We start from the raw sequence: 23,665 nt of genomic DNA on the forward strand, positions 1-23,665 counted from the left end.
AAAATAAAGTTACTTGATTCTTACAGAGTACAGAATAACTCCAAGTTAATTCAAAATAACTGAAAACTCCTAGATTGAGTTCCTTATCTGGAAAAGGAATAATAAGCATTTCAAAAAATTGCAATACATGAGTTTAACCATACCTATACATCGAGGAGAAGACCCACTCCATGTGCCATCTGCTTGGCAAATCCTGGTGCTGGAGCCAACCAAAACAAAAGGAGGATTGCAGCTGAAAGAGACTTCTGACTGATAGATGAAGCTTTTGCCTTCTCTTTTCCCTTGAGCAGGTACTCCAGGGTCACCACAAAACTTTGCTGTGAAAAAAGATATGATAGAAATGGAATGTGTCATTTATTAAAAAACATAAAATTAATATTTAGCTGAACATAGTCAAGCAATTAGTCCAAATTTTATATTTATTTTATTAAACACAGCTCAAATATGGAAACACTTCATAGGAGTTCAGAGAGACTAGATAGCCAATCTTTAGTCTGTCTGATTGCAGTAGGTTTGCTAGTTGTTCAAAATGCCTTCATAGTGGGCTTGGTCAATACCTGAAAATTTATAAACAAGTTGACAACTTGTTTATTGATGTCCAAACATCCACAATTCACCTCTGCCCCAAACCACATCAATCTGCCAATCTACAGAAAGCAATCAGAGATTATACAAAACTTTCTCAATCTCCCCTCCCCTCCTCCTTTCTGACACCTATCCGGTGCTGAACATTTTTATATAATTAAATTAGGAATAGTGAAGTCTTGCTTTCTCATACTTCATTGAAAGGTAAGGTTTGGTATGTATGGAAGTACAACACTTGAGAGTTAGTACAGCTAACAATAATAAAATTTAAAAAACTAACATATTAAAGAAACTTCTGCAACAATTTAAAAATCAAATACTAATAAACTGTTATTAGACAGGGTAAATTTCACTAATAAAAACCTATTTTTAAGTTGATATTTTTACTTTATACCTATCACCTAAAGAGTCCCTATGCCTATATCATGTCATAACTCAGTAAATGCACTGCTGGCAAATTTACTGGCCTTCTCCGGTATAAAGTACTGATTTTTGTCAGAAGTTGGATTTTGAATAATTGATCCAGGAAATTAAATCAGTTATGGTAAACCCTGGGTCATCAGACTATATTATTTCCTGACACACTATGGATTCCAATATTGTGGAGTCTAATTTCATATCAAACATAAAATACTGTAATAATCATTAAAAAAACTAACTTGTATGTGGGCAATGACGTATTTCTAAAAAGGCATGCTGTACAGACAGTGGAATTTTGTGCATCATCTTTCTCTTCTATGAACAAAATTTATATTACACCTCTCAAACAACAATCATCAAAATGTATTTCTAATATCTCTGTCACCTATGTTTTAAGCTTTCCAAATGACCCGCTCACATGAAATGCTCCTGCTCGCCTTCTCTTACCACAGGCACTGACTTTATAGGAAATCCATATAGTTCACAAACACTGGTGAAAAAAAAATCTGTAGCATACCAGAACCTATCATTTGGAGATAGTGCCACACAGTGTACCTCATTGTATGAATGACAGATCATGGCTGTAGTATGCTTTCACTAGAAAATTTAATTTGAAAATACATGAAACATTCATAAATTTTTAACACAGTGGCTTGAAATTGTCCCCTAAACAGTTCTTTGCATCAATGAAGTAGCAATTCTCAAGGAAAAAACCATTCTCGCATTCAAAAATAGGGGTTTCGTAAATTTATTCATTTTTTCTAAAACTAGGTAAAATCCACCACTTAGTTGTCAGTCAACTTTACCTAGTTATTGTATAACTACTGAATATCTGCCTTTTATATAGGTTACCATGGAAACCAGACATCATGGTAAAACACAGCTATTTTCCTTTGATATTGGAACAGAGGACTACAGAACAAAATAAAGTTGCAGCAAACTGGAAGTTCTATGAGTGCTTCCACTCCCAGTGGAACTATTTTCCCAAGGACTCTGAGAGCCTTTAACAAGGCAGGACGATGGAGCTCTGACACTGAGACTGTTAGGCTAATTTCATTCTTAAAAGAAATTTAACTGATTAACAGAATGTTTCCTGTCGTGTCTGATGGCAGCAGCGAGAGCACCTCTGGGAGATGTGCCCAGGTAGAAGAGTTGCTCAGTGTGGTAGCAGAGCTTCATGAGGAGGTTTTCAGGCTGATGAGCATCAGACAAGGAGACGGACTGGTGCCCTCATATCCCTGAGATGGACATACCAGACAACTATGACAAAAGAAAGAAAGGATCCCCTCCCGTCTCATCACCAGGCAGAAGGAGGGGCCTAAGAGATGAGGGGAAATGGAAGTAGGTTAATTCCTACTTAGGGGGAGCATGCAAATCCCCTCCCAGCCTGCCTGACCTTCCCAGGTGCCCTTATACAACAGGTATGAGGCCCTGGAACTGGATGGACTGATAACTGAAGATGCAGATGAAGATCTTTCTGGGATTGGAAGGGTCATCTAGGGCAAGATAGCCTACCCTCTGCATTATGATCACCTCTGTCAAATAAAAAAGAAAGGTAATTTTCACAGGTGACTCCCTTCTGAGGTGAAACCAAGGGCCCAATATACTGACCAGACCTAACTCATAGGGAAGAATGCTGCATCTCTGGGGCCTGGGTCAGGGACTCTCTAGAAAGAAAACTCTGTAGTTTGGTACAGCCCTCTAATTAGTATCTGCTGTTCTTCATATCCACAGGGATGAGGTAGCAAAGAGAAGTCCAAGGGTGATCAAAAGAGATTTCAGGGCCTTAGAGCAATTGTTTGAAGGTTCAGGAGGACAGCCAGTGTTTTCTTCAATCCTTCTGGTAGCAGGGAAGAATATCGAAAGGAATAGGCAGACCCAACTGGTGGGTGTGAGACTCTGAGGATGTGTCATTGGGGGAACTTCGGGTTTTTCAACCTGATGGGATGCATCCTTTTCAGAAAGGGAAAAGGATTTTTGTGCAGGAGTTAGCAGGGCTGACCAATAGAGCTTTAAACTACACTGGAAGAGTGAAAGGGAAAAAAACCAGGCTCACCTGGGATGACACACCAGCAATGGGATGACATACCAAAGTCTGAGGAAGCGCATGCTAGTGAGATCCTTCAGTCTGCTTCATGAGGCACTGGATGCAATGAACAATATTTGTAATGTTCCTACATGCAACATATGCAGCATGAGGAACAAGCAAGAGGAGCTAGAAGCCTTGACTCAGTCCCAAGAAATATGACATCCTTGGCATAACCAAAACCTAGTGGGATGAGTGCTGTGACTAGTGTGCCAGGATGGAGGCTTACACACTCTTCAGGAGGGATAGGCAAGGCAGGTGAGGTGGGAGACTGGGGGGCGGAGGGGTTGTGGAGCTTGCAGTTGATTATGTGTCATGGTTTAGGAATGGTACACTCCAATTAAATGCCCTCACAAAGACTCTCCTAAACCATCCTGCCACTCTCTTTTGCTCCCTGCCAACCCCCCAACCCCGTTTTCCCTTCCTGCTGTAGGGGGATAGAATTAGGAGTTGGAGGCATAAAAGGCAAAGATCACGGGTTGAGATAAGAACAATTTACTAGAAACAGCAATGAGAAAACAAACAGTAACAGCAATAATATTAATAACAAAAGTGTACAAAAGGGAGGGGTGATTTATATGCAAAATGTTCACCTTGGAGCCTAACCCAACCCACAGCAGTTTTCATGACCAAAAGCCCTGCCCTTCTCCTCCAAAGCAAGTCCCTTTCTCCTCAGGCGGTATAGAAAAACATCTGGGCCTTAGCCACACCTCCTCCCAGCTACTGCAAAAAATTAACCCTGTCCTGGCCAAAACCTGGAAATTATGGAATGTTAAGAGCCTTTGGATTAAGGAATACGCATAAAGTAGATGTTGTCATGGGAGTCTACACACAGCCAGGATGTCAACACTGACAAATTATTCTTTAATGAACTAAATCAACTGCTCTTGTCCTTATGCGGACTTCAACTTGCCAGATGTTAACTGTGAATACTACAGGACAACCCTGGATGTATATCCAGATTGGGGGACTGCTGTTGGAAAGCAGCAGTGCAGAAAGGGACCTGGGAGTCCTGGTTGACAGCAAGTTGAATAAAATTCAGCAGAGCCCTGGAGACAGAAGGGCCAATTGTGTCCTGGGGGGCACCAGCCGGTCAAAGGAGGTGATTGTCCAACTCTACTCTGCACTGGTGTGGCCTCACCTTGAGTACTGTGTGCAGTTTTGGGCTTCACAATATAAGAAGGATATTAATCTATTTGAGAGTGCTCAAAAGAGGGCCAGGAAGATGGTGAAGGGCCCTGAAGGGAAGCCACACAAAGAGTGGCCAAGGTCACTTGGTCTGTTCAGCCTAAAGGAGAAGAGACTGTGGCAAGATCACATCATGGTCTAAAGCCTCTTCCGAGGAGAAGTGGAAGGGCAGGCACTGATCTCTTCGCTCTGGTGAGACAGTGACAGGACTCAAGGATGATGAGGGAATGGCATGAAGATGTGTTGGGGAGGTTTAGGTCATATATCAAGGTTCTTCACCCAGAGGGTTTTCGGGCACTGGAACTTCACAGACTTCACAGAATATTCTGAGTTGGAAGGGACCCACAAGGATCAATGAGTCCAACTCTTAAATTAATTTAGTCCTGTACAGGGACTGAACCCATGACCTTGGCGTTATTACCACTATGCTCTAACCAACTGAGCTAATCTCAGGGTCAACAGGCTCCTCAGGGAAATGGTCATGGTACCAAAACTGACAGAATTCGAGAAACATTCAGACAACGCTCTCAGGTACATGGTGTGATTCAGGACTTGGACTTTGATGATCTTTGTGGGTCCCTTCCAATGCATTATATTATATGATTCCATGATAGTTCTATGATTCTAAGTTATATCTATAGTTAGGACTTTTCTGGCATAGGCCTACATTTTTGCCATCTATTGCTAAGCTTATAAAACCAGCAGTCCTTTACTGAAATTACTGCATGAGTAATTAAGCAAACAAATTTACAGGGTCATAGATGACAAATACTCAACCAGGGACATGACTATATTCCGCTCTGGATAATTAATCCATGTTATAACTAGACCTTGCATCTCTTGAGCTATAGGCTCTATGGAACCAAGCTGGGAACTAAATTTCTGATGTCAAGAACTGCTTAAAGATTGCTCATTGAGAATGACTTTCACCAGCTCCCTCTCATTTCTGCCAGATGGCAGCTAGCTTAAGCTCTTTGACAAGTACTGGCTGCCAATTGTTTTCTCTTGCAAGCCAATGGTAACCATTGCACATCAACAACATTCAGTTAATGTAGTCTCTGCATGAAACAGTCTTTAAGTCCCAGGCAGCTGCATTCTGTGGCAAATATACCTATTAAAACGTTTAAAGGTGGAGCCTACTATTTCAGAGTATATTGCAGCATTGAGTATTCCAACTTCAAAAATGACAAACAGCTTGTGGTATCAAAAAATGAATAAAGAATACCATATTTCAATCAAGAACAAATGATGAAAATGATTTTTCATGGTCTTTGTTGTTCATAATACAGTGGACTCTAAAGGAGCTCCACATATAGAACTTAAGCAACAAATGTTGGGGTTTTTTTCTTACAAAAAACAAAGCCTTTCATCATGTTCCACCTCTGGCATATAGAGTTTCAGCAGCACTAAGAAACTGTTGTCAATGATATAGGAATGTAATTGGGAAAAAAAGAAAAAGAAAAGATGATCTATATGATATGCTTTTACAGTAGTAGGATATAGCCAAAATAGAGAACATTTTTGAAAGGGAGAGATTAAAAATGCAAAAAATAGTAAAATAATAGAGAAGGGCATTTTGCAACATGTAGCAAGCTACCTGGCAAGCTCAGCTACTTGGCAAGTTTGAATTAAACTGCAGAAAATGTAAAGCCAAGAATATGATATGATCCTCTTCCAGTTAGACTCCTTTCTCAATACCATTACAGGGTAGTATAGCTATTCTACAAATAACTACAGTACCTCCTTCTTCAGTGCAATCAACTGAATATTACAATTACTTTTAAAAGATTTCTTAAATAATGAGTGGAATTTGCTTCTGTAATGAAATTTGTAGCAATACAAAAATCCATCAATGTTATAACTTTCAGATTAACAAAATTTACTGCATAAAATATGTAACTTAATTTAGTGTGGGGAAAAAATAGACAATTCCCACAGAATCACCCTGGGGCCTAGTCAACATTACAGGCAGAAAAATTTCTCTGTGATATCACAGAAAGTTTAGGATGAGTAATGAGGAAACAAAAGAAGTTATAATGAAAGTTATTCTATTCTATATGTATTGGATCTGAAAACAAGACAGCACCTCTTAATCTTGGTTTGCCTTAGATCATGTTGTATGCATTGCCAATAACATTTTTTGTGTTTGTTTTTGTCTGACAACTCCTACATGTACACACATATATTCCTACAACTTCCTCAATCTATTATTTACATTATAATTTTGGAAAACTGTAGGAATTTTAGGAATTTTTGGAAGGATTGTACTTGTCCCAGGTTTAAAATTAATTGAGCCACTGCAGGATGGAGGGGTGAGAAGGGACTGAGGAAAAAAAAAAAAAAGAAAATTTAAAAAAACCCACTGTAGTTGAATAGCAAAATACAGGACTATAAAGCAAATACTTACGTAAACACTGAGGTACTTCACCACTCCATGTTCCATTCCCAACACAAGTCAAAACAGCAGGAAAAGAGAGTTCATATCCTGGAGAACAGACATAGCTAATGCTAAATCCCCAGTCCAAGTTTGTTCCTTCCAACCTTCCATTAGAGATCTGCGGAGGAGTTGGGCAGGTAACAGCTGCAATAATATTCAATATAATTAGGCCCAGCTGCTGTAAATATCCCTGGTGTACACAATTACTAGAAGAACCATATGGGCTAATTTCACCTTTTTTAGAGGACAATACAGTCAGGACATGTTATCTTCCTCACTGTATTCTTGCCACATTTCCTGAAGTTAGTACTTCTGGTTTCCTCCATTTAGGAGACAGTGGATGATTGATGAAGTGTCTTAAACAAACCAAGATGCTGCATCAAATCAAATAGGAAGACTACCTAAAAATCAGTATGGAAATTATGACGTGTACAATATTTAAGATATGTCTGGTAGTATACTACAAAATTATTTTGTTTGTCTTTTAAGACAACATATATTACAACTATCTTTCATTAGTGTAGTAATAATTAAATATTATCTTCCTGTTAACCATTTTAGGCATTTGCTAGGTATTAATGTTCAGAAATAAAACTCTAGGACAACTTTTCCAAAATATTACTTGAAAGCCTGTTTCTAATTACCACAGTTTAGATAGTAATTGCTTTGTGAGTAGCACCTCATCAAAAAGCATCTAGCTTCTAGCTAGAGGGAGGAAATGTAAGGATTTGTAATCCCTTGAAACTGTTAGTGTTGCTACCTCTAAGGTGGCCAACAAGAAGTATTTCAGTATAGATTCTAATTTCCAGGTCTCCCAGGAAAAAACAGATACATCTACTCAGTTGTATGGAAGAGGACTGAAAAACAGCAGGACAGTAGAAATAAAGAGATATAACTTGTGATGAAGATAGAAGTGACATTCACTGGATAATGGTGTAATAAAAGACAACAGTTAATAAAAGCTGAAAGGAAAAAAGTATTAATGAAACTAAATTAAAGAAACTCTGAAGCAAAAAGAGAAAAGGCAAAATTTAGACGGAGTTACTAGAATTAATCAGATAGACAATAGTGGTAAAACAGAGGAAGTTTGGAGAAACTGTGCTGGCAAAAGAGAAAGAAAGCAAATAAAACTAATATGATTTAATTTAGTGGAGTAAATGAGAAGATGTGGTGATTAAAAACGGAGGGAGGAAGTTAAATGCTGCACCCATATCCTTTAAACTTATGTTTAGACAGCTGTCAGCTTGCGAGCTCAAAAGAAGTTAGAGGCACTAGTTTAGGAGCATTGTGTATGTGAATGTGATCTGCAGACAGTTCACCATGCACCATTTTGCCATTCCTATCATACTCTTCAGTGAGAGAATCTCAGCTATATGAACCATAAAGGTACTCTGCAGCACCATTCATAGCTGTTTGAGAATGCTGGATGAAAGTAGTACTGTTACCAAATAACCCTTTGCCAACCAGCAAAATGAATCTAAATTTTGAGGCCTTGATTTTGTCCCAGAAAAGGACATGATAGCTTTTTCCTCATTTTTATGATGTTTTAATAAATGTACATCAAAATAAGTACTCCAAGAAGCAGAATTCTGTCCTCATTGTCCAAGAGCTTCATGAACTGTTCCTTTATAGGGGTCTTATATAGTTTTAACTTCTGAGGTGATTAATAAAGGAGGGAATACCAGTGAATAATTGGGAAAGGGGAGAGAAGAAGTAGCACGAAAATAGGTGCAACACCAGAATTTTGTGGTGAGAAAAGCAAAACAAAACAACACCCAGCAACAAGCCAGAATGCCTCTCTATTTTGGTCAGAGTCAGGCATAAATATGTACAGCAATGTTTCTCAGTTTAAGAACTACAAGTATATTACAAATGCAAGTCTGCAAAAAAGACAATACTTGAATATTTGAATATTCAGTTGCAGATGAACATGCATCCTTTTCCAACTAGGCATAGCAGAGAATTATTTATATCTTCTCTTTCAATGGCACAGAGACAATTATACATCCAATTTCTGCCCAGTTCATTTTCCAATTATTTTAACTAAATGGTACCAAAGGACCCTGGCACTTCATTCTGACAGTAAGAACTAACTGTTATACATTTCAAACACCCTACTGCGTAGAATATATTACTTTTGATTACGCTATTAACTTATCTAGTGTACTCACACAAGAAGAACGAAATTCTTAGAACACTAGAGATTCTTTATATGGTTATTATTTAGTATTTATACAAGCCTTAAATATGTATGAGGCAAAACCAGAAAGACTCAAAAATTCAAAGTTAAAACTGGCAGTACAACTATTTCTTTGTATGGTTCTGTTTGAATCAAATCATCCTTAGATCTTCTGCTCCCACTTAGGTGCCCTGTAGGCCTTAAGAATTTGAGGATGGGAGACTATATCTTAAATACTTTTTCTGTCATGATCTAGCTGTTCATTTACAGCCACTCTTAGAGACAGACAGGATCTTGGTCAATAGTACCACTATAGCTGTTCTTCTGTTCTTAAAATAAATATGAATTGAAACTGAGGCAGGTTAAGAGCACAGTGCGAATAGAAAAAAAAGTGTCTCAAAGTTTGATGTCCTCAAGAATGTGTCAGGAAAATAACTTTAAAAATTGATATTATCAAAGGTGAATTAGCATTAAACTGTACTTGGTAAGATATTGGGGGAATTGCACTCAGCAGGAAAAAAGTAATTGCAAATGGGGTGAAGCCTTGAAATTAATTTATTTTGATGAATGAATTCAGGGGAGGAAAGTGAGAACTGCTGAACAGCTATGTTACTGTGCTTCCTGAAAATGAAACAGAAGGAAGATAGATAAGAACAAAACAGACACAAACTTAACTAAGTTTTGAAAGAATAGAGATCAGACATGCTTAGTGTGAACCCAGAAAGAAAACACCAAAATGCTAATGCTGCTTCTCTACAGGTGTACTAACAGGAAGAGTGAGAAAAATTACTGTAGAGAGAAGTTACTTTAGGGTTTAGCAAGTGAGTTTCTCAGAGAAAGTATTTTTGATGAGACAGATAAGTTTGTCTTTCAGCAATATTCAGAATTTTTGCTGTTTAAATTTCAACAAGCATTAAACAAAACAAAACAAACAAACAAGCAAAGAAACAAATAAGCAAAAAAAAACCAAAACAAAAATCAGGTATGCAATTAGAAGAGAGAAAAAGATTATCTTGAAATTAATCCTTTCAGTTTTCACAGTAGAGAAACTAAGATGAAGCAGAAAAATCTTTATTGTGAAATTTGCTAGAAGAATTTAGTCTTTTTGTAGCATGATGAGTCTTGAAAGTGCCCATCTAATACAGGAGGGATCAAAGGAAAATCTTAGTATTACAGACAGGGTAACTCAGAACAATTTGCCTTTGACAAAGTTCTGTATATGCGCAGACCTTTCCCAAAGGTGTCTTTCACACGTTTGAGTGTTTTTGTAAATGCAGGGATATATAAATGGTTATTTTTATATGACATGCTAACTTTATAAACCATCATTTCATATTGGATAATTAAGTTTAGCGACAAAATAATAAAGTGTTTTACAGTAAGTTTCGATTTCTCTGGAAATATACAATAAATTAACAATTTACAATCAACAGTGTATGTAAATGTAATAGAAGAAATAGCTGACAAGCAAAATAAGTGTTGTACCTTTGCATGTTGGGATTACTCCACTCCACGTGCCATTGCTAGTACAAGTGCGAATTAAGGAGCTATTTGCTTCCATTGTATAACCAGGTTGGCACATATAAGTAACATTTTGTCCAACAACATAATCATCACCATATCTCATGCCATTGGCTGGGACTCCTGGATCTCCACAACTGATAACTGCAAGTAAATAGTTGAGTAACATATTTGAAAATCTAAATGAGATTTATCTATATGTGAGGGGAAAAACACAGGACAAAACTAGGCATTTATTGGCAAAAAGAAGGAGAAGAAAAAGGTATCAAAAATCTTATCTCCAACAAGAGAAGATAAAGACATATGTCATCTTAATTAGCTGCCAAATTTATGTAGAGCTGTATAACAATTATATTTGGAGAACATAAACATTTTTGTTTAACAGTAGAAGTAAAGGACTGTACAATTTTCATTGACAAAATTTCAAGATTATAAAATGAAAAAAAAAGGCAAGAAATTATCCATATGACAGTGCCACCCTTTTATAGCCTAAAACTTTCCTATCAGATCAGTTTCATTACAAAAAAAGCAGATATCTATTATTTAGCTTACTTTTCCATGGATACATTCTGAAAGAAAATACAACCTGGAAAAATTAAGATATATGTCTGCAAAAACTTTAGAAATGCTCACATGGTTGCTATGTACATAAACAGATGAAAATATTCAGCCAACCCCCAAACGTTGGACTGTGGTTTACGTAAAAACTAGGTCTATGGTACTTTAATGAGTAGGAGTGGTTGTAAAACCTCTTGTGACTTTTAGTGTTAGGACATAATCTCCTAATGAAATAAAATATTCCCAAGGAGTTAATAAAGAGTTTTATACCGTTGTAATCTGAAAATAGTGTTAAAACAGATAAGGTTCTTTCAGATCCAGTCAACTGGATCTATCAACTTCTGTTTTCAGAGTAAGAAATCTTGAGAATACTAGTGACAATCACAGAATCACAAAATATGCTGAGTTGGAAGGGACCAATCAGGATCATCGAGTCCAACTCCTGGCCCTGCACAGGACCATCCCAAAGAATCACACCATGTACCTGAGAGTGTTGTCCAAATACTGAACTCTAATAAAAAGTGGTTGTTTTCAGGAAAAAAAAAGGGGGGGGAGAGGGGGAAATCTAGTTTATACAAAATATAGTATTCCATGTGTTTTTCGGTTTATTTTTTTATTTTATAGTAAACTTGACAATGCCCCTAGAGCTTTGCTATTGCTCCTGGAAAACCATGGGAGGCAGTTTCCTGGGCAGAAAGCATATCATGTCTACTTTTAAGTCAATGCTAAAGCACGATGGATGTGAATGGCACCCTCTCCGTATCCTGCTTTCCAAAATCACAAAAATCCATGACTACATATTCGTGATGTATTCTGGCCAGGTCCCTTGACCTAATAACTGAGGACTTGAGAATCCAAGGTACATATGGTATATATACCTTGCTCTACAGTTTATCACAGTTTGAGCGATCAGATACTAATTATGTGGCATATATCATAAATCTTAAGATGTCACATGTAATCACTGTCTGCGGACACAGAAGACACTAGAAAACATATTACAGGGTTATCTAGGTTAGTCTAAAGGTGGCTAGTGCACTGATAAAGGAAAATCGAGATCAGCCTAATTTAGTTTACCTAGGAACACAGTAATTTTAATTTTTTTAAAAACTAAAAAGTCATAGATTTTTCATGGTCACTTTTCAAATAATATAAATCTGGAAAAGACAGAATCATAAGCATATTCAAATATTCTGTATATTCTACCTTTCTCTATTTAACATATTCCATTTATTATCCTTAATGTTCAAATTTTGCTAAAATCATCCTCAATATTTTTCCAAGTATACTATTGTTTTGACTGAATTAAAACATAAAGCTTATGCATTTTTCCTTTTTTTCTCTAATCTTTGTTTCATTTCAGTTGGATCACCACCACTCAGGTCACTATGGTAGGCAAAAAAGAGCTTAAACTGTTGTAGTGATCCTGACCAGAAGACCACTGCACATTGACGAGTCAGTGAACCACTACATTTAAGCTGGGGAGCCCCACGCCTGTGCTGCCCTGTGCTGCACATCCAGCGTGGCCTTCAGACCTGAGCCACACAGATCTCTGGGCCAGGACACAACCTCAGACAGCTCACGGCAGCAGAGTTGCTGCAGGCAGCCCCCAATCCACGATTCCACCTTGCTGACTGCTGTCCTTGCTTTTTATTTAGCAGTGCAATAAGAAGCTCTCATGAGAACATTGTTTCTGTTTGACTGTAGAAATGATATTGTTATTTCTTCCTAAGAAAATCCTATAACAAATTGCAGAGTTGAAAGGGGAGAATCTTTGCTATAGGTCTGCACGACATGTTGCACATGGGACAGTCTTATTCGATGGTACACTGCCCAGGGCTCCCAGCACCTAAAGGGTATAGGATGTTAGCTCTAAAACCTAGCATTTTGAATGATATGCAAGAAGCAGCTGTAATAAGTATGGACTGGCTGTAAATTTGGATAACATCTGGACTATACAAAATTGGCATATCCTGAATCTCCTTCCCCTTGTTTTATTAGGATACTTCTTCTATTAAGATATTTTTCTTGGTTTTAAGAAAAAATCTCATGTTTCTACCTGAGCAGTGTGTTTTGAGAAGACTGTTTTGGCATGCCATTCTAAAATAAACGAAAAAACATAGATGCAGTTGACATCACAAAACATCTTTATCCTCAGTACAATTAATCTGATTCGTTTGATGACTGCAAAAATAGCTGTTCACATGTTTACCAATAAAGACTGATTTAAAAATAACATAAGTTTTATCATCTAAATTTTGGGCTCTATTTGGGTTGCTGTAAGTATGTTCAAAATTTAAACAACAGTTTGCTATACCTCTGATGAGGATAGTTTCCTCAAAATGATAGGCAGTCTCATGAGTCACATAAATGTAAAATTTTCAAAATTGTTACTAAAAGATGAACTAGGACATGTAATAAAGCAGGAACAGATGGGCTTGAAAATAAAGTGTTGCAAAATGCTTATTATGAATGTGAGAGATGCTGAAATAGCTTCTGTTAGTTGAGTAGCCAAAGCAAGTTTAAGGTTAATGAAGAGGCCAAACAGAAGATGACATGTGAAAGCAGGACAACAGTTTTGACCTTGGAGTCACTAGAAAATAATTCTCAGGTGTTTATGACAAGGTTTTTATTTTCCACCCTCTGAAAGACCAGAATATTATAAGTTTTCAAGATGAAGTAAAGCAATTAAAATAAAAATGTCTGAATATGATGTATCACAAAACATAAACAAGATTTAAAATATACGTACTAGGAAAGAATTCAAGTAGGTAGATCATGTAACCGTGCAATTGCTTGAACTGTGACAGCAGTTACAGTTTATATATTTTACTATATTGTGTCTGCCTTTAAAAAAACATAATCTTCACATTTGCATAGCATTATATTTTTTGAAGTATTTAATGTACAAAATTATGCAGGAAATAGTGCAAGAAAAAGCTGAAAACTTAATTTATTGGTATGCAGCTTCTATATTCTACTTTATTGTCTTTCAGAGGAGAGGAAAATCAGAGACTATTCATTAGAAATATGTCTTACTTGTGCAGTTTGGCAAGGATCCAGACCATGTTCCATTGGCAGTGCACTGTCTTACAGATGATCCAGAAAGTATGTATCCTTCCACACATGAATAAATTACTGAATTAGAGAATGTAGTGCCATCGATACGAAGTACTTTTCCATTAGCAGTTGTTCCTGGATTACCACACTGCACAGCTATAAAGGAAAATGTTAAATATTTTTCAAAATGCGGTAAAGGTGATTTTTGAAATAGGAATATCTAAGAATAATCCTGCTGCCAGCAGTGTTATGGTGGAAATCCACACTGTTGTCCTGAAAAATGTATGTTTTACCACCTGCTGATAAGGCACATTGTACAGTAAATAGTTGTATGCACAAAGTAGTAGTTTTTACCCTTTTGTATGTAGGGAAACATAACGTAGAAATTTAGCTTTATAATCTGCATCAGTGAAAAGCTAATTTAGCTGCAAAAACGAACTCCCAATTATAAGAAAATACCTGATCTGCGTCTCAAGGATGAAGGACCACCGCCTCCCTAAGATCTTGCTTTATGGTGAAATTTCCACCGGCTGCCACAAGAGAGGAGCCCCAAAGAGAAGATACAAGGACTCCCTGAAACAACATCTCAGCCTTGGCCATATTGATCAACATAACTGGTCTACTCTGGCCTCCATCCAGAAGGTCTGGAGACACACCATCTATAACACTGCTGATGCTTTTGAGGAAGCACGCTGGATCACTCTTGAGGAGAAAAGACAGCGCAGAAAGAATCGTGCCTTGCAGAATACACCATCTAAGGAGTCTTTCTGCTGTGCCTTTTGCAACTGGACATGCCTATCTCATATTGGCCTTTTTAGCCACCAACGTGCTTGCAACAAGCGTGGGTAGTGCCTTCCCAAATCTTCGTTCGTGAAGCCTAGCCATGACAATGACAATTATCATTGTAGATTTAATTCTTATCTATAGTATGTGTGCATTTCTAGCATCACCAAAATATTTTTCCTATTTCAAAGCACAGGATGTTGTCAAATATTATTTCATAGGCAGGTGGAACCCTGATGTTTTCCAGTTCTTCAACACTCGACTTGGGAATTTGAATGTATCTTTCTTATGTGATTACATATACATACATCTAAACTATATGATCTAAATTAGAACTATATACCTGTTCATGCATCACCCATATCTCAATATATCTGTGAACTATATTTCTCATTTCAAGAAAAAAAAAATCACCAAAAGCATCTTGAAATGTAAAAGAGCTAGTTAATAGATGAGATCAAAGAAAAATAGCAGTTGATTCAGTTGGACTAAACATATTCCTTCAGATACCAACATAAATATATATATATATATGAAATATATATATATTTATATTTATTTACTTATTTATTTATACAGTGTCAGGACAGCAATTGTTCAGCAGAAAGGACATAACAAAATCAGCCTTTGAAATAAGTTTTTAAAATGTCATGACACTTTCATAGAGGTAACAAAGTCAACAGTGATAAAGTGGAAAATAAGAGCACAGGTTCTCAAATTGTTTTATGCTTTTCAGGAAGCTTTTATTTGCAAAATAATCTGTTGGGAATTATCTCCTATTTTGAAGCAAGAAAATTTAGGTAATAAATTATTCCCCATAAATATCTTGTTGGAGTTTTCTTTTATGGTAATTCTTCTTCCTTTAAATTTCCAAATTATTTTTTACAAATAAATTTGTTTCTGCATTTTGTTTTCTATTGAAAAATAATAATGTCAACAGTACCAGTAATTGAAATTTTAAGCCAATTATTTATACATAGATGTATCTAACAAAATCCTGACACTGATATTTTCCTAAAACTGAGCTCTTTTGTCTGAAATTCAGGTGTATAATGGTTGTGATTAAAGGTCAGGTTATGGTGAGATTTTTACGTGCAAAAATACTTCAGCAAAAAATTGAGTTCTAGAGGTTAATCTAATTTTTTTTTTCTCAAAACTAGAAAACATGAAATTTCATGGGTGCCAAGAACTGGTTTCAAATTTGTCACCTGATGCCAAGCCACTGCTACAGTTTAACAATTTATTTGAAAAAAATTAAGTCCAAAATCAACTGCATAACATTTGTAAGGTGATAGAAAGGCCACACAAAAGGAGAAAACAATCTCCTGATGGTTTCTGGGAAAACCCCGACACCTGGGGAGACATTCCCAGAAACTGATAAAAGGATTAAAATGAAGAAAGGCCTTTTCCTGGTGAACATCCTGGATGCTGGGAACACAGGAAGTAGACCCTTGGGCCTATTTCATCCATCTATCACCCCAAAATTAGTTTATTGACTATAGCCACTCAAACTGCCTAAAGAAAAAAAGTATAAAAAGAGATTGTACCCAAGCAAAAGTGGAGGAGAAGTTCCATCAACTCTGTAGAGGGAACTGACGAGATACCTTTTTCTTGCTCCACCTTCTTAAGACGCCTCGTGGTGAGCGATCACTTAATACATATTTACCAATTTTGCCTTTGCTCCATAGTACTTTAAAATTTCTACTTATTACTTTGTTGTAAGTTGCTTTTGCTTTATAATGCATATTTAAGTTTTTTTGCTTTACTTATTCTTTGTAAGTTGTCTTACTTATTTGTAAGTTGCTTTTGCTTTAGGGCATGTGCTTAAGTTTTCTGCTTTACTTATTCTTTGTAAGTTGTTTTACATCTTTTTAAGTTGCTTTTCCTTTAACGTCTGTGCCTATGCTTGGCTTTATTATTACTATTACATAGTTTAAGTGTGTTTTGCAGTTAGACCCTATTCCAGACACAAAGAACCCCATAAATTGTCACAAATTTGTATTATTAAACATGTTATTTCGTGAACTGTTAGAATGAGTACATTTTTAGGTGCTGACAATTTCATCGATGGCAAAATAACCCTTAGGAGAAACCTGCTGAGGGGTTCTTCTATCGCTGTTAAATGGAGTCCTTATATCAAAAGGTATCAAATATCCTGTCAGTCTCAGTGAATCTGTTAAGTGAAGAGTCTCATTAGGTGAGATGCTAACAGACTGTTTCGGACATTAGAAGGCTTTGATCTCCTGGTGGGGAGAACATTGATAGACAAAAAAATAAATTAACACAGGTTGGACAGAAAATTCTTTTTTTTTTGCTTCTTTTAACATGACACCATTCACAACACAAAGCTGGCAATGTAAAATTGGTTTTCTGGTTAACACTAATAAAAATACAGTTTAAAAATAGAATGAATTTTCTTTAGAATGGATCTTCTTTGATTTACCTTTGCACTCTGGTTGTCTTCCTGTCCAACTTCCATTTGCCAGACACGTTCTTTCTTCTGAGCCATGGAGGATATATCCAATATCACAGCTGAAATGTATTGTGCTTTTAATTTTAAAATTGTTTTCTTCTCTAGACCCATGACCTGGGATACCTGGATCACCACAAGAACCAGCTGTATCACCTAGATTTTAGAGTACAAAGATTGAATAATATGAAATGTTGTTATGATACTGGATTTAAAATGTAGGTTTCTATGTATTTAGAAATAAATTTATGTTTATATTTTAGAAAAAACCTCCATATGTATCAGTGAGAATGAGTCCCTGTAATTACAAAATTACTTGATTCTCCACTAATTTCTTTGTACTTATTTTATATAAGTACAGAAAAAGAATTATAATTATCTCAAATTCCCTTAATACTAAACTTCTGATAACATAATCAAATAAGAATAGGGAAAAAAAAAGACAACCACAAAATTTTGGTCATTTTTTCATTTATAATAGGGAATTCTGAGGAAAACCAAGGTCCCGATTGTAAAGACAATTTTCTTTTTTCCGTATAACTAGTGTTCAAAAAATACTTTTTATACTTTTTTAATACAGTTTTATGGTGGAATGATTAGAGTTGAAATAGTTTTACAATTGAATGAAAGTTCTAGTCAACAATCTTACGCATACTAAACCTGAAGCATTTCCCTGATTTACAGAAATGTTGAAAAATCCCTTCAAAACTGCCTTAGATAGTCTCCCTTACGTAGAAAATTTTAAGCAAATTCCAAGATAGAGTATTAATGTTTTCAACTATCTGTTGTACATATAGATCTTAGCATAATCAACATGGTAATGAAGAAGGAGAAGGAGAAGGAGAAGGAGAAGGAGAAGGAGAAGGAGAAGAAGGAGAAGGAGAAGGAGAAGGAGAAGGAGAAGGAGAAGGAGAAGGAGAAGGAGAAGGAGAAGGAGAAGGAGAAGGAGAAGGAGAAGGAGAAGAAGGAGAAGGAGAAGGGGGAGAAGGGGAGGGGGAAGGGGAAGGGGAAAGGGAAGGGGAAGGGAAAGGGAAAGGGGAAGGGAAAGGGGAAGGGAAAGGGGAAGGGAAAGGGGAAGGGAAAGGGAAAGGGAAAGGGAAAGGGGAAGGGGAAGGGAAAGGGGAAGGGAAAGGGAAAGGAAAAGAGGAAAAGGAAAAGGAAAAGGAAAAGGAAAAGGAAAAGGAAAAGGAAAAGGAAAAGGAGGAGAAGAAGAAAAATATCAAAAAGATTGTATATCTAAATCTTTAGTTATGGTGATAATTTTTGGGAAGCTCTAGGTAACACACTATTTGAACAGTAGGTCAGTTGTTTGAATCCTTTAATATGTACTTCTGCTTTATCTTTATAAAGATTCTTAAGACAGTTTTCTATGTCATAAGAGATGAAGGCATATTATACTGAGTTCCAATACTAAAGAGTTGAATTCTAGAATTCTAGGAGTTGCACTGTTCAGGTTTTTGCCCATAGATTACAGTTTTCTGTAACAACTTGCAAATAAAACAAATGTTTTCCATACACAAAATAAGTAAAACATAATAATATTTTTGTGAGAATGTCTGCACTATTTTGTAATTAGCTACACTATTGTAAATAAAGGTGAAATATTTCAAGAATCAGCTAGAAAGAATTATTCCAATTATGTAAAGGCTGTGTTATGTAGAATAGCCATACTTTTCTGGTGTTTATCTAAGTTTAAATAGCAATAATAAGAAAAATTCTTACATAGAAATAGTACATAAAGTTGCCTACTCCAAGTATGCAGAAGACCAAAACTCACTATCTAGAGGTTCTGTGAGAAGTTAGGAGCCTGAAGTAGCACATGGAGGGAAAAACAGAGCTATTCTTGCCTTGGTTGGCACTGTGTGTGTGTAACCAATGCTGGTGAGAGTGAAGGGTTGGACACATCTCTTTGCTGACAAAAGTATGTACAGAACTGGATAGTAAAAAGAAGAGTAGAACTAGCTTACTTTCCTGTGATAACTGTGGCATATGACAAATACTTGTTTTAGTCCAATATATCCAAGGAGTACACAGTACTATATATTTTAATGCTTTCAGAAATAGCAAATTAACTCAAGTAAGTATAAGAACTGTCTGGTTCAAAATCACAGACTCAAAAATTTAGGCTGTTCTCTGTTTATGCATTTCATTATGTGACACAGATCAGTAAAGTAGTCTGCCAAACCTGATTAAAAAGACTAAAAGTTCCAGATTATAGTAAGTAAAAACATTTTATAAACTTTCAAAATACTTTGTGTCCAACCAAACACCCCTCTTGTTTGAAAATAGTCTGCTTGCTGCATCTTTTTAGAATATCAAGGTTTTTTTGGGAATCCACATTTGCCAGTATTATTTATTTAGACTATGACAAAATTTGAACAGGGCCTATTCATTATTCTATACTTGCAAAGTCTTCACAAAGCAGTTCAATTTGTGACAAGTTACTTGGCAGTATGCCTAAAATAATTTTATGATGAAAAAATTAAAATAGGCTATTTGCTAAGCCAAGTAGAAATCACATATTCCTCTTCCAAATGAAATCATGTGTTCTTTCCTAATGCCTAATTATTACTGTGAATTATTACACTTTTAATCTTAGGAAGGCTAACCACCAGCTCTTTTGATTGAAGGTTACAGAAATAATCTTTCTAAATGACTAATCACATCAGGAAGTGACAGTGATATAAGCAATGATATCATAAGAGAACATATTTTTATTACCTCATGCAGACTCAACTAAGTGATTTTTACAGTAATTTATGAGCCATCCTTCACTCACATGTGTAACAAATTCTTAGCTCACGTTTAATCTTAATGAAATGGAGGGTATTTAGACTACTTAAGTATGTATAAAACCCTGCTGCACTTACGAGGAATTCTATGTTGCAGAAAATTTCTGACTCCATCTGATGTGCACATGATGATTGAAAACTGTTTCTGAATGGCAATATATATCAATGGGACATGACAATTCCTTCTAGCTCAGTGTCATGTGACAAAAAAGAAACTGTCATAGGGTTGATGTGAAATAATTTGATTATTTATTTTCACTGACCTAGCATTTTCTATTTCAATTCTTTTTCATCGATGAAAAGGTCAAGCATGCTGTACCTTTTTTCAGTTGAACATTCTATGCTATTTATTATCAATAATATAAAAATACGCAAATTTTAAGGCTTTAATATGCATTAGCTGATGATTTTACGTATTTTTAGATACAAAATATGGAAGTTCTGTATAGTGAACTCATTATTTATAATGAGAAAACATTTCAGATATACAATTTGAATACAAAATCTCAAAATTATAGTTTGGTATGCTACAGCTAAGGAAAATAAGAGAGGAGTTTGTATTCTATACATTTTGATTCATTATAATTAACATTTAAATTTATGTCAAGGAAATGTTTCTTCATGTATTGAGAAAGATTAAATAGATTTGATTAGAGTTTCCTATCTGTGGGTAAAAAAGCCATCATTAGAAAAAAAATAATGCACCTCACTTTGAAATGCTTAACCCAAGATATTTCAACACTTATTTAACTCAATAGGAGAATTATTATAAGAATAGTCCTTTTTTCAGTGAGGCTTCTTTGATATTTTCATCCGTATTTTCAGGCTTCCTATTTGTATTCCTTGATATTTTTGTCTACTTCTTTAATTATTTTTGTAATTCACAGTTTAGATTTTTAATTTTTTTTTTTCTTATGAAGACCATGGAAAACTAAAATAAGTAGCCTTAGATTTTATCTAAAGAACAGGTTTTTTCTCCAAAACAAATATTGATGCATGTAAACTGCAAACTCACTTTTTACTAACATGGTTCAAATTTGCAAATTACATTAATATATAATTATTTATTAAATAAGATTATTTTACATTAAGGTGTGATTTCTAGTGCAGAGTTGTAAACATCAAAGCTTATAAGAACTTGATCTTTGTTCTAATTATGTCAAATTTCCTTCTGCTTTATTTATAGAAAGTTCAGGCATTAAATTACGTGTTCCATTTTTCTAGGTTCTGTCACATTTTAGCTTCCTAAGAGTTTGCAGAGGAAGGTTCAGATACTGAAAAATTCTTTCAATGCTTTAGAATTTAATGCAAGATTTTAACCAAGAAGTTTTATTTTAATATTTTATATTAATTTTCAACTATTTCTGCCATGGGCTGTAAAATTGCATGCTCTGAAACTGTAGCTGACATAATCAGTTTATAACCAAATACTTTGAAGAGATGAGGGCAGGGAAAAAAATAGGATTAGAATATGTGAGACCCCCATCTGGACTCCTGTGTCCATTTCTGAAGTTCCCTATAAAACAGGAGCAAGGACCTGTTAGAGCAGGTCCAGAGGAAGTTCGTAAATATGATCAGAGGGCTGAAACACCTCTGTTATGCAAAAAAGCTGAGAGAATTTGGGCTCTTCAACCTGAAAAAGGGAAGGAAGGCATCCAGAAGACCTTATTGTAGCCTTTCAATGTATAAAATACATAAGAAAGATGGAGAGTGACTTTTTATCAAGGTCTGTAGTGACAGGACAAGAGGCGACAGTTTTAACTAAGAGAGGTTAAGTTTAGGTTGGGTATAAAGAAGACATTATTTTATGATGCGTTCCGTGAGACACTGGAACAGGTTGCCTAGAGAACTTGTGGATGCCCCATCCCTGGAAGTATTCAAGGTCAGGTTGTACAGGTCTTTGAGCAACCTGATCTAGTGGAATATGTCCCTTGTCATTGCGGTGAGGGTGGATGATCTAGATGATCTTTGGAGATCCCTTCCAACCAAAACTATTAGATGAAGCCAGTGGAAGATGTCCCTACTAGGTTGGACTAGATAATTTGTAAAGGTCCCTTCTGACCTAAACCATTCTATGATTCTATTATTTATTAATACTCTGAAGAACCTTGGATTTTTAGTGTGAAACTAGTATAGTAGTAGTCAGATTTGCATACCATTTATTTTTCACCTCTAGCTTTGGCATAGTTGTAATCTAAGAAAAAATGTCACTTGTTTTCTACTTATTTTCTGCCATTGAAGTTAATCTAAGTTATCTAAATTACGCAACTTAAAGAAACCCCACTGATTTTTTTAAGTTATATAATGAAACATGAGCATGACAAGAAATAACCTCCCCCAGTATTTACCGAGAATTAAAACTAATAACAAGGTTAACATTTATCACAATATTTGTTTACATAGTCTACAAAAACAAATGGGATTTAGCCAAATCCCAAATTAGCGTGTGACTTGGATTTATGTTTTTCATTTGATCACTGCTGTTAAAGTGAATCAAACTGAAGTTGTGAAACACAATATTCCTAAGCAATAAGTGATTCAGAAAACATATCTTGACTTTGGTGAGGGTTAATCTATTATGAGGATTAGATAGTGTTTCCTAAAAAAAAAAAGCATCCTACCTTGAAATTATGTGGAGCCCATTTGGCCTTATTATACAGAGGAATGTATTACACAATCGAGTTACACCTGAGGTGTCATCAAATCAGTAGACATTTTTCAAGTACCAGTTTCTTTTCACAATCTGTGAATTTCATATTAAATGTCACCAAGAAAGCCTACTTCTTCCAGATTATTTTCTCGTGGATACTTTATACTTATTTTGGGTTTACTTTTTCTGCTTCTACTGTCGTGGTACTTTAGTTCTATATGTGATTTTCCAGATTTTTAAATGACCTTCTGAAAATATCAAAATAAATTTTAAACAACTTCAGGATATAATCATTAATTCAGAAATATTACCTGAGCAATGAGGGAGAGATCCACTCCAGTGTCCATTTAACTGACATGTCCGAGATGACTGCCCTAACAATGATCGTCTGCCTGTGCAGCTATAATGGACAGTAGACCCAAATGTGTATTTATCACCAGACAGGATCGCATTAGGAGGAACTCCAGGATGTCCACAGTCAATCACTACAATGCATAATTATTGGAGATGAAAAAAGGTTATTATCACTGATCAAACAGTTTGCAATTTTCATTTTCATAACTGCATAAATAAAGTTTGTGAAGAGGTTGAAATTTTTAGGGTATGTGGGAAAGGGGTAACATCATGGGATTAGAATGCAAAATATACTTCAGACCAAAAGCTGTGAAACAAATGTTTGGAGATGTCAAAAAAAAGGTATTTTAGATACAGATATCAATGTCCAAAACCACTCATTCACTAAGTTGATCTTTATGGCATGAACACATGCACGCACACAAACATACATTCATGCTTGTACTCTTCAGAGAAAAATTACATGTAGACAGTATCTGCCCTAGTCACTGCTGTGGCAGAGAATGTGCAGAAATTCATCTCTCTTAATTGAGAGCAAAGAGTTAATTTAAAAGCAAACTCAATATGTCACGTTCAGGAAAT

At 35.7% G+C, this 23,665-nt stretch overlaps 1 protein-coding gene across 1 annotated transcript in view; it reads right to left on the bottom strand.

Annotated features, from left to right (window-relative positions):
* CSMD3 (CUB and Sushi multiple domains 3) overlaps positions 1 to 23,665 on the bottom strand; it is a gene marked incomplete at its 5' end in the record, with an annotated part of 538,890 nt that overhangs the window by 28,189 nt on the left and 487,036 nt on the right. The window contains 6 exons of the mRNA XM_039386640.1: positions 144 to 317; positions 6,687 to 6,860; positions 10,381 to 10,560; positions 14,014 to 14,190; positions 17,261 to 17,443; positions 23,041 to 23,214. Coding sequence (XP_039242574.1) covers positions 144 to 317; positions 6,687 to 6,860; positions 10,381 to 10,560; positions 14,014 to 14,190; positions 17,261 to 17,443; positions 23,041 to 23,214 — 1,062 coding nt within the window. The remainder of the gene's footprint in view (positions 1 to 143; positions 318 to 6,686; positions 6,861 to 10,380; positions 10,561 to 14,013; positions 14,191 to 17,260; positions 17,444 to 23,040; positions 23,215 to 23,665) is intronic.

This window comes from Pipra filicauda, unplaced genomic scaffold, assembly GCF_003945595.2.
Source record: "Pipra filicauda isolate LSUMZ 115617 unplaced genomic scaffold, ASM394559v2 scaffold497_size843975_pilon, whole genome shotgun sequence".
Taxonomy (NCBI): Eukaryota; Metazoa; Chordata; class Aves; order Passeriformes; family Pipridae; genus Pipra; species Pipra filicauda.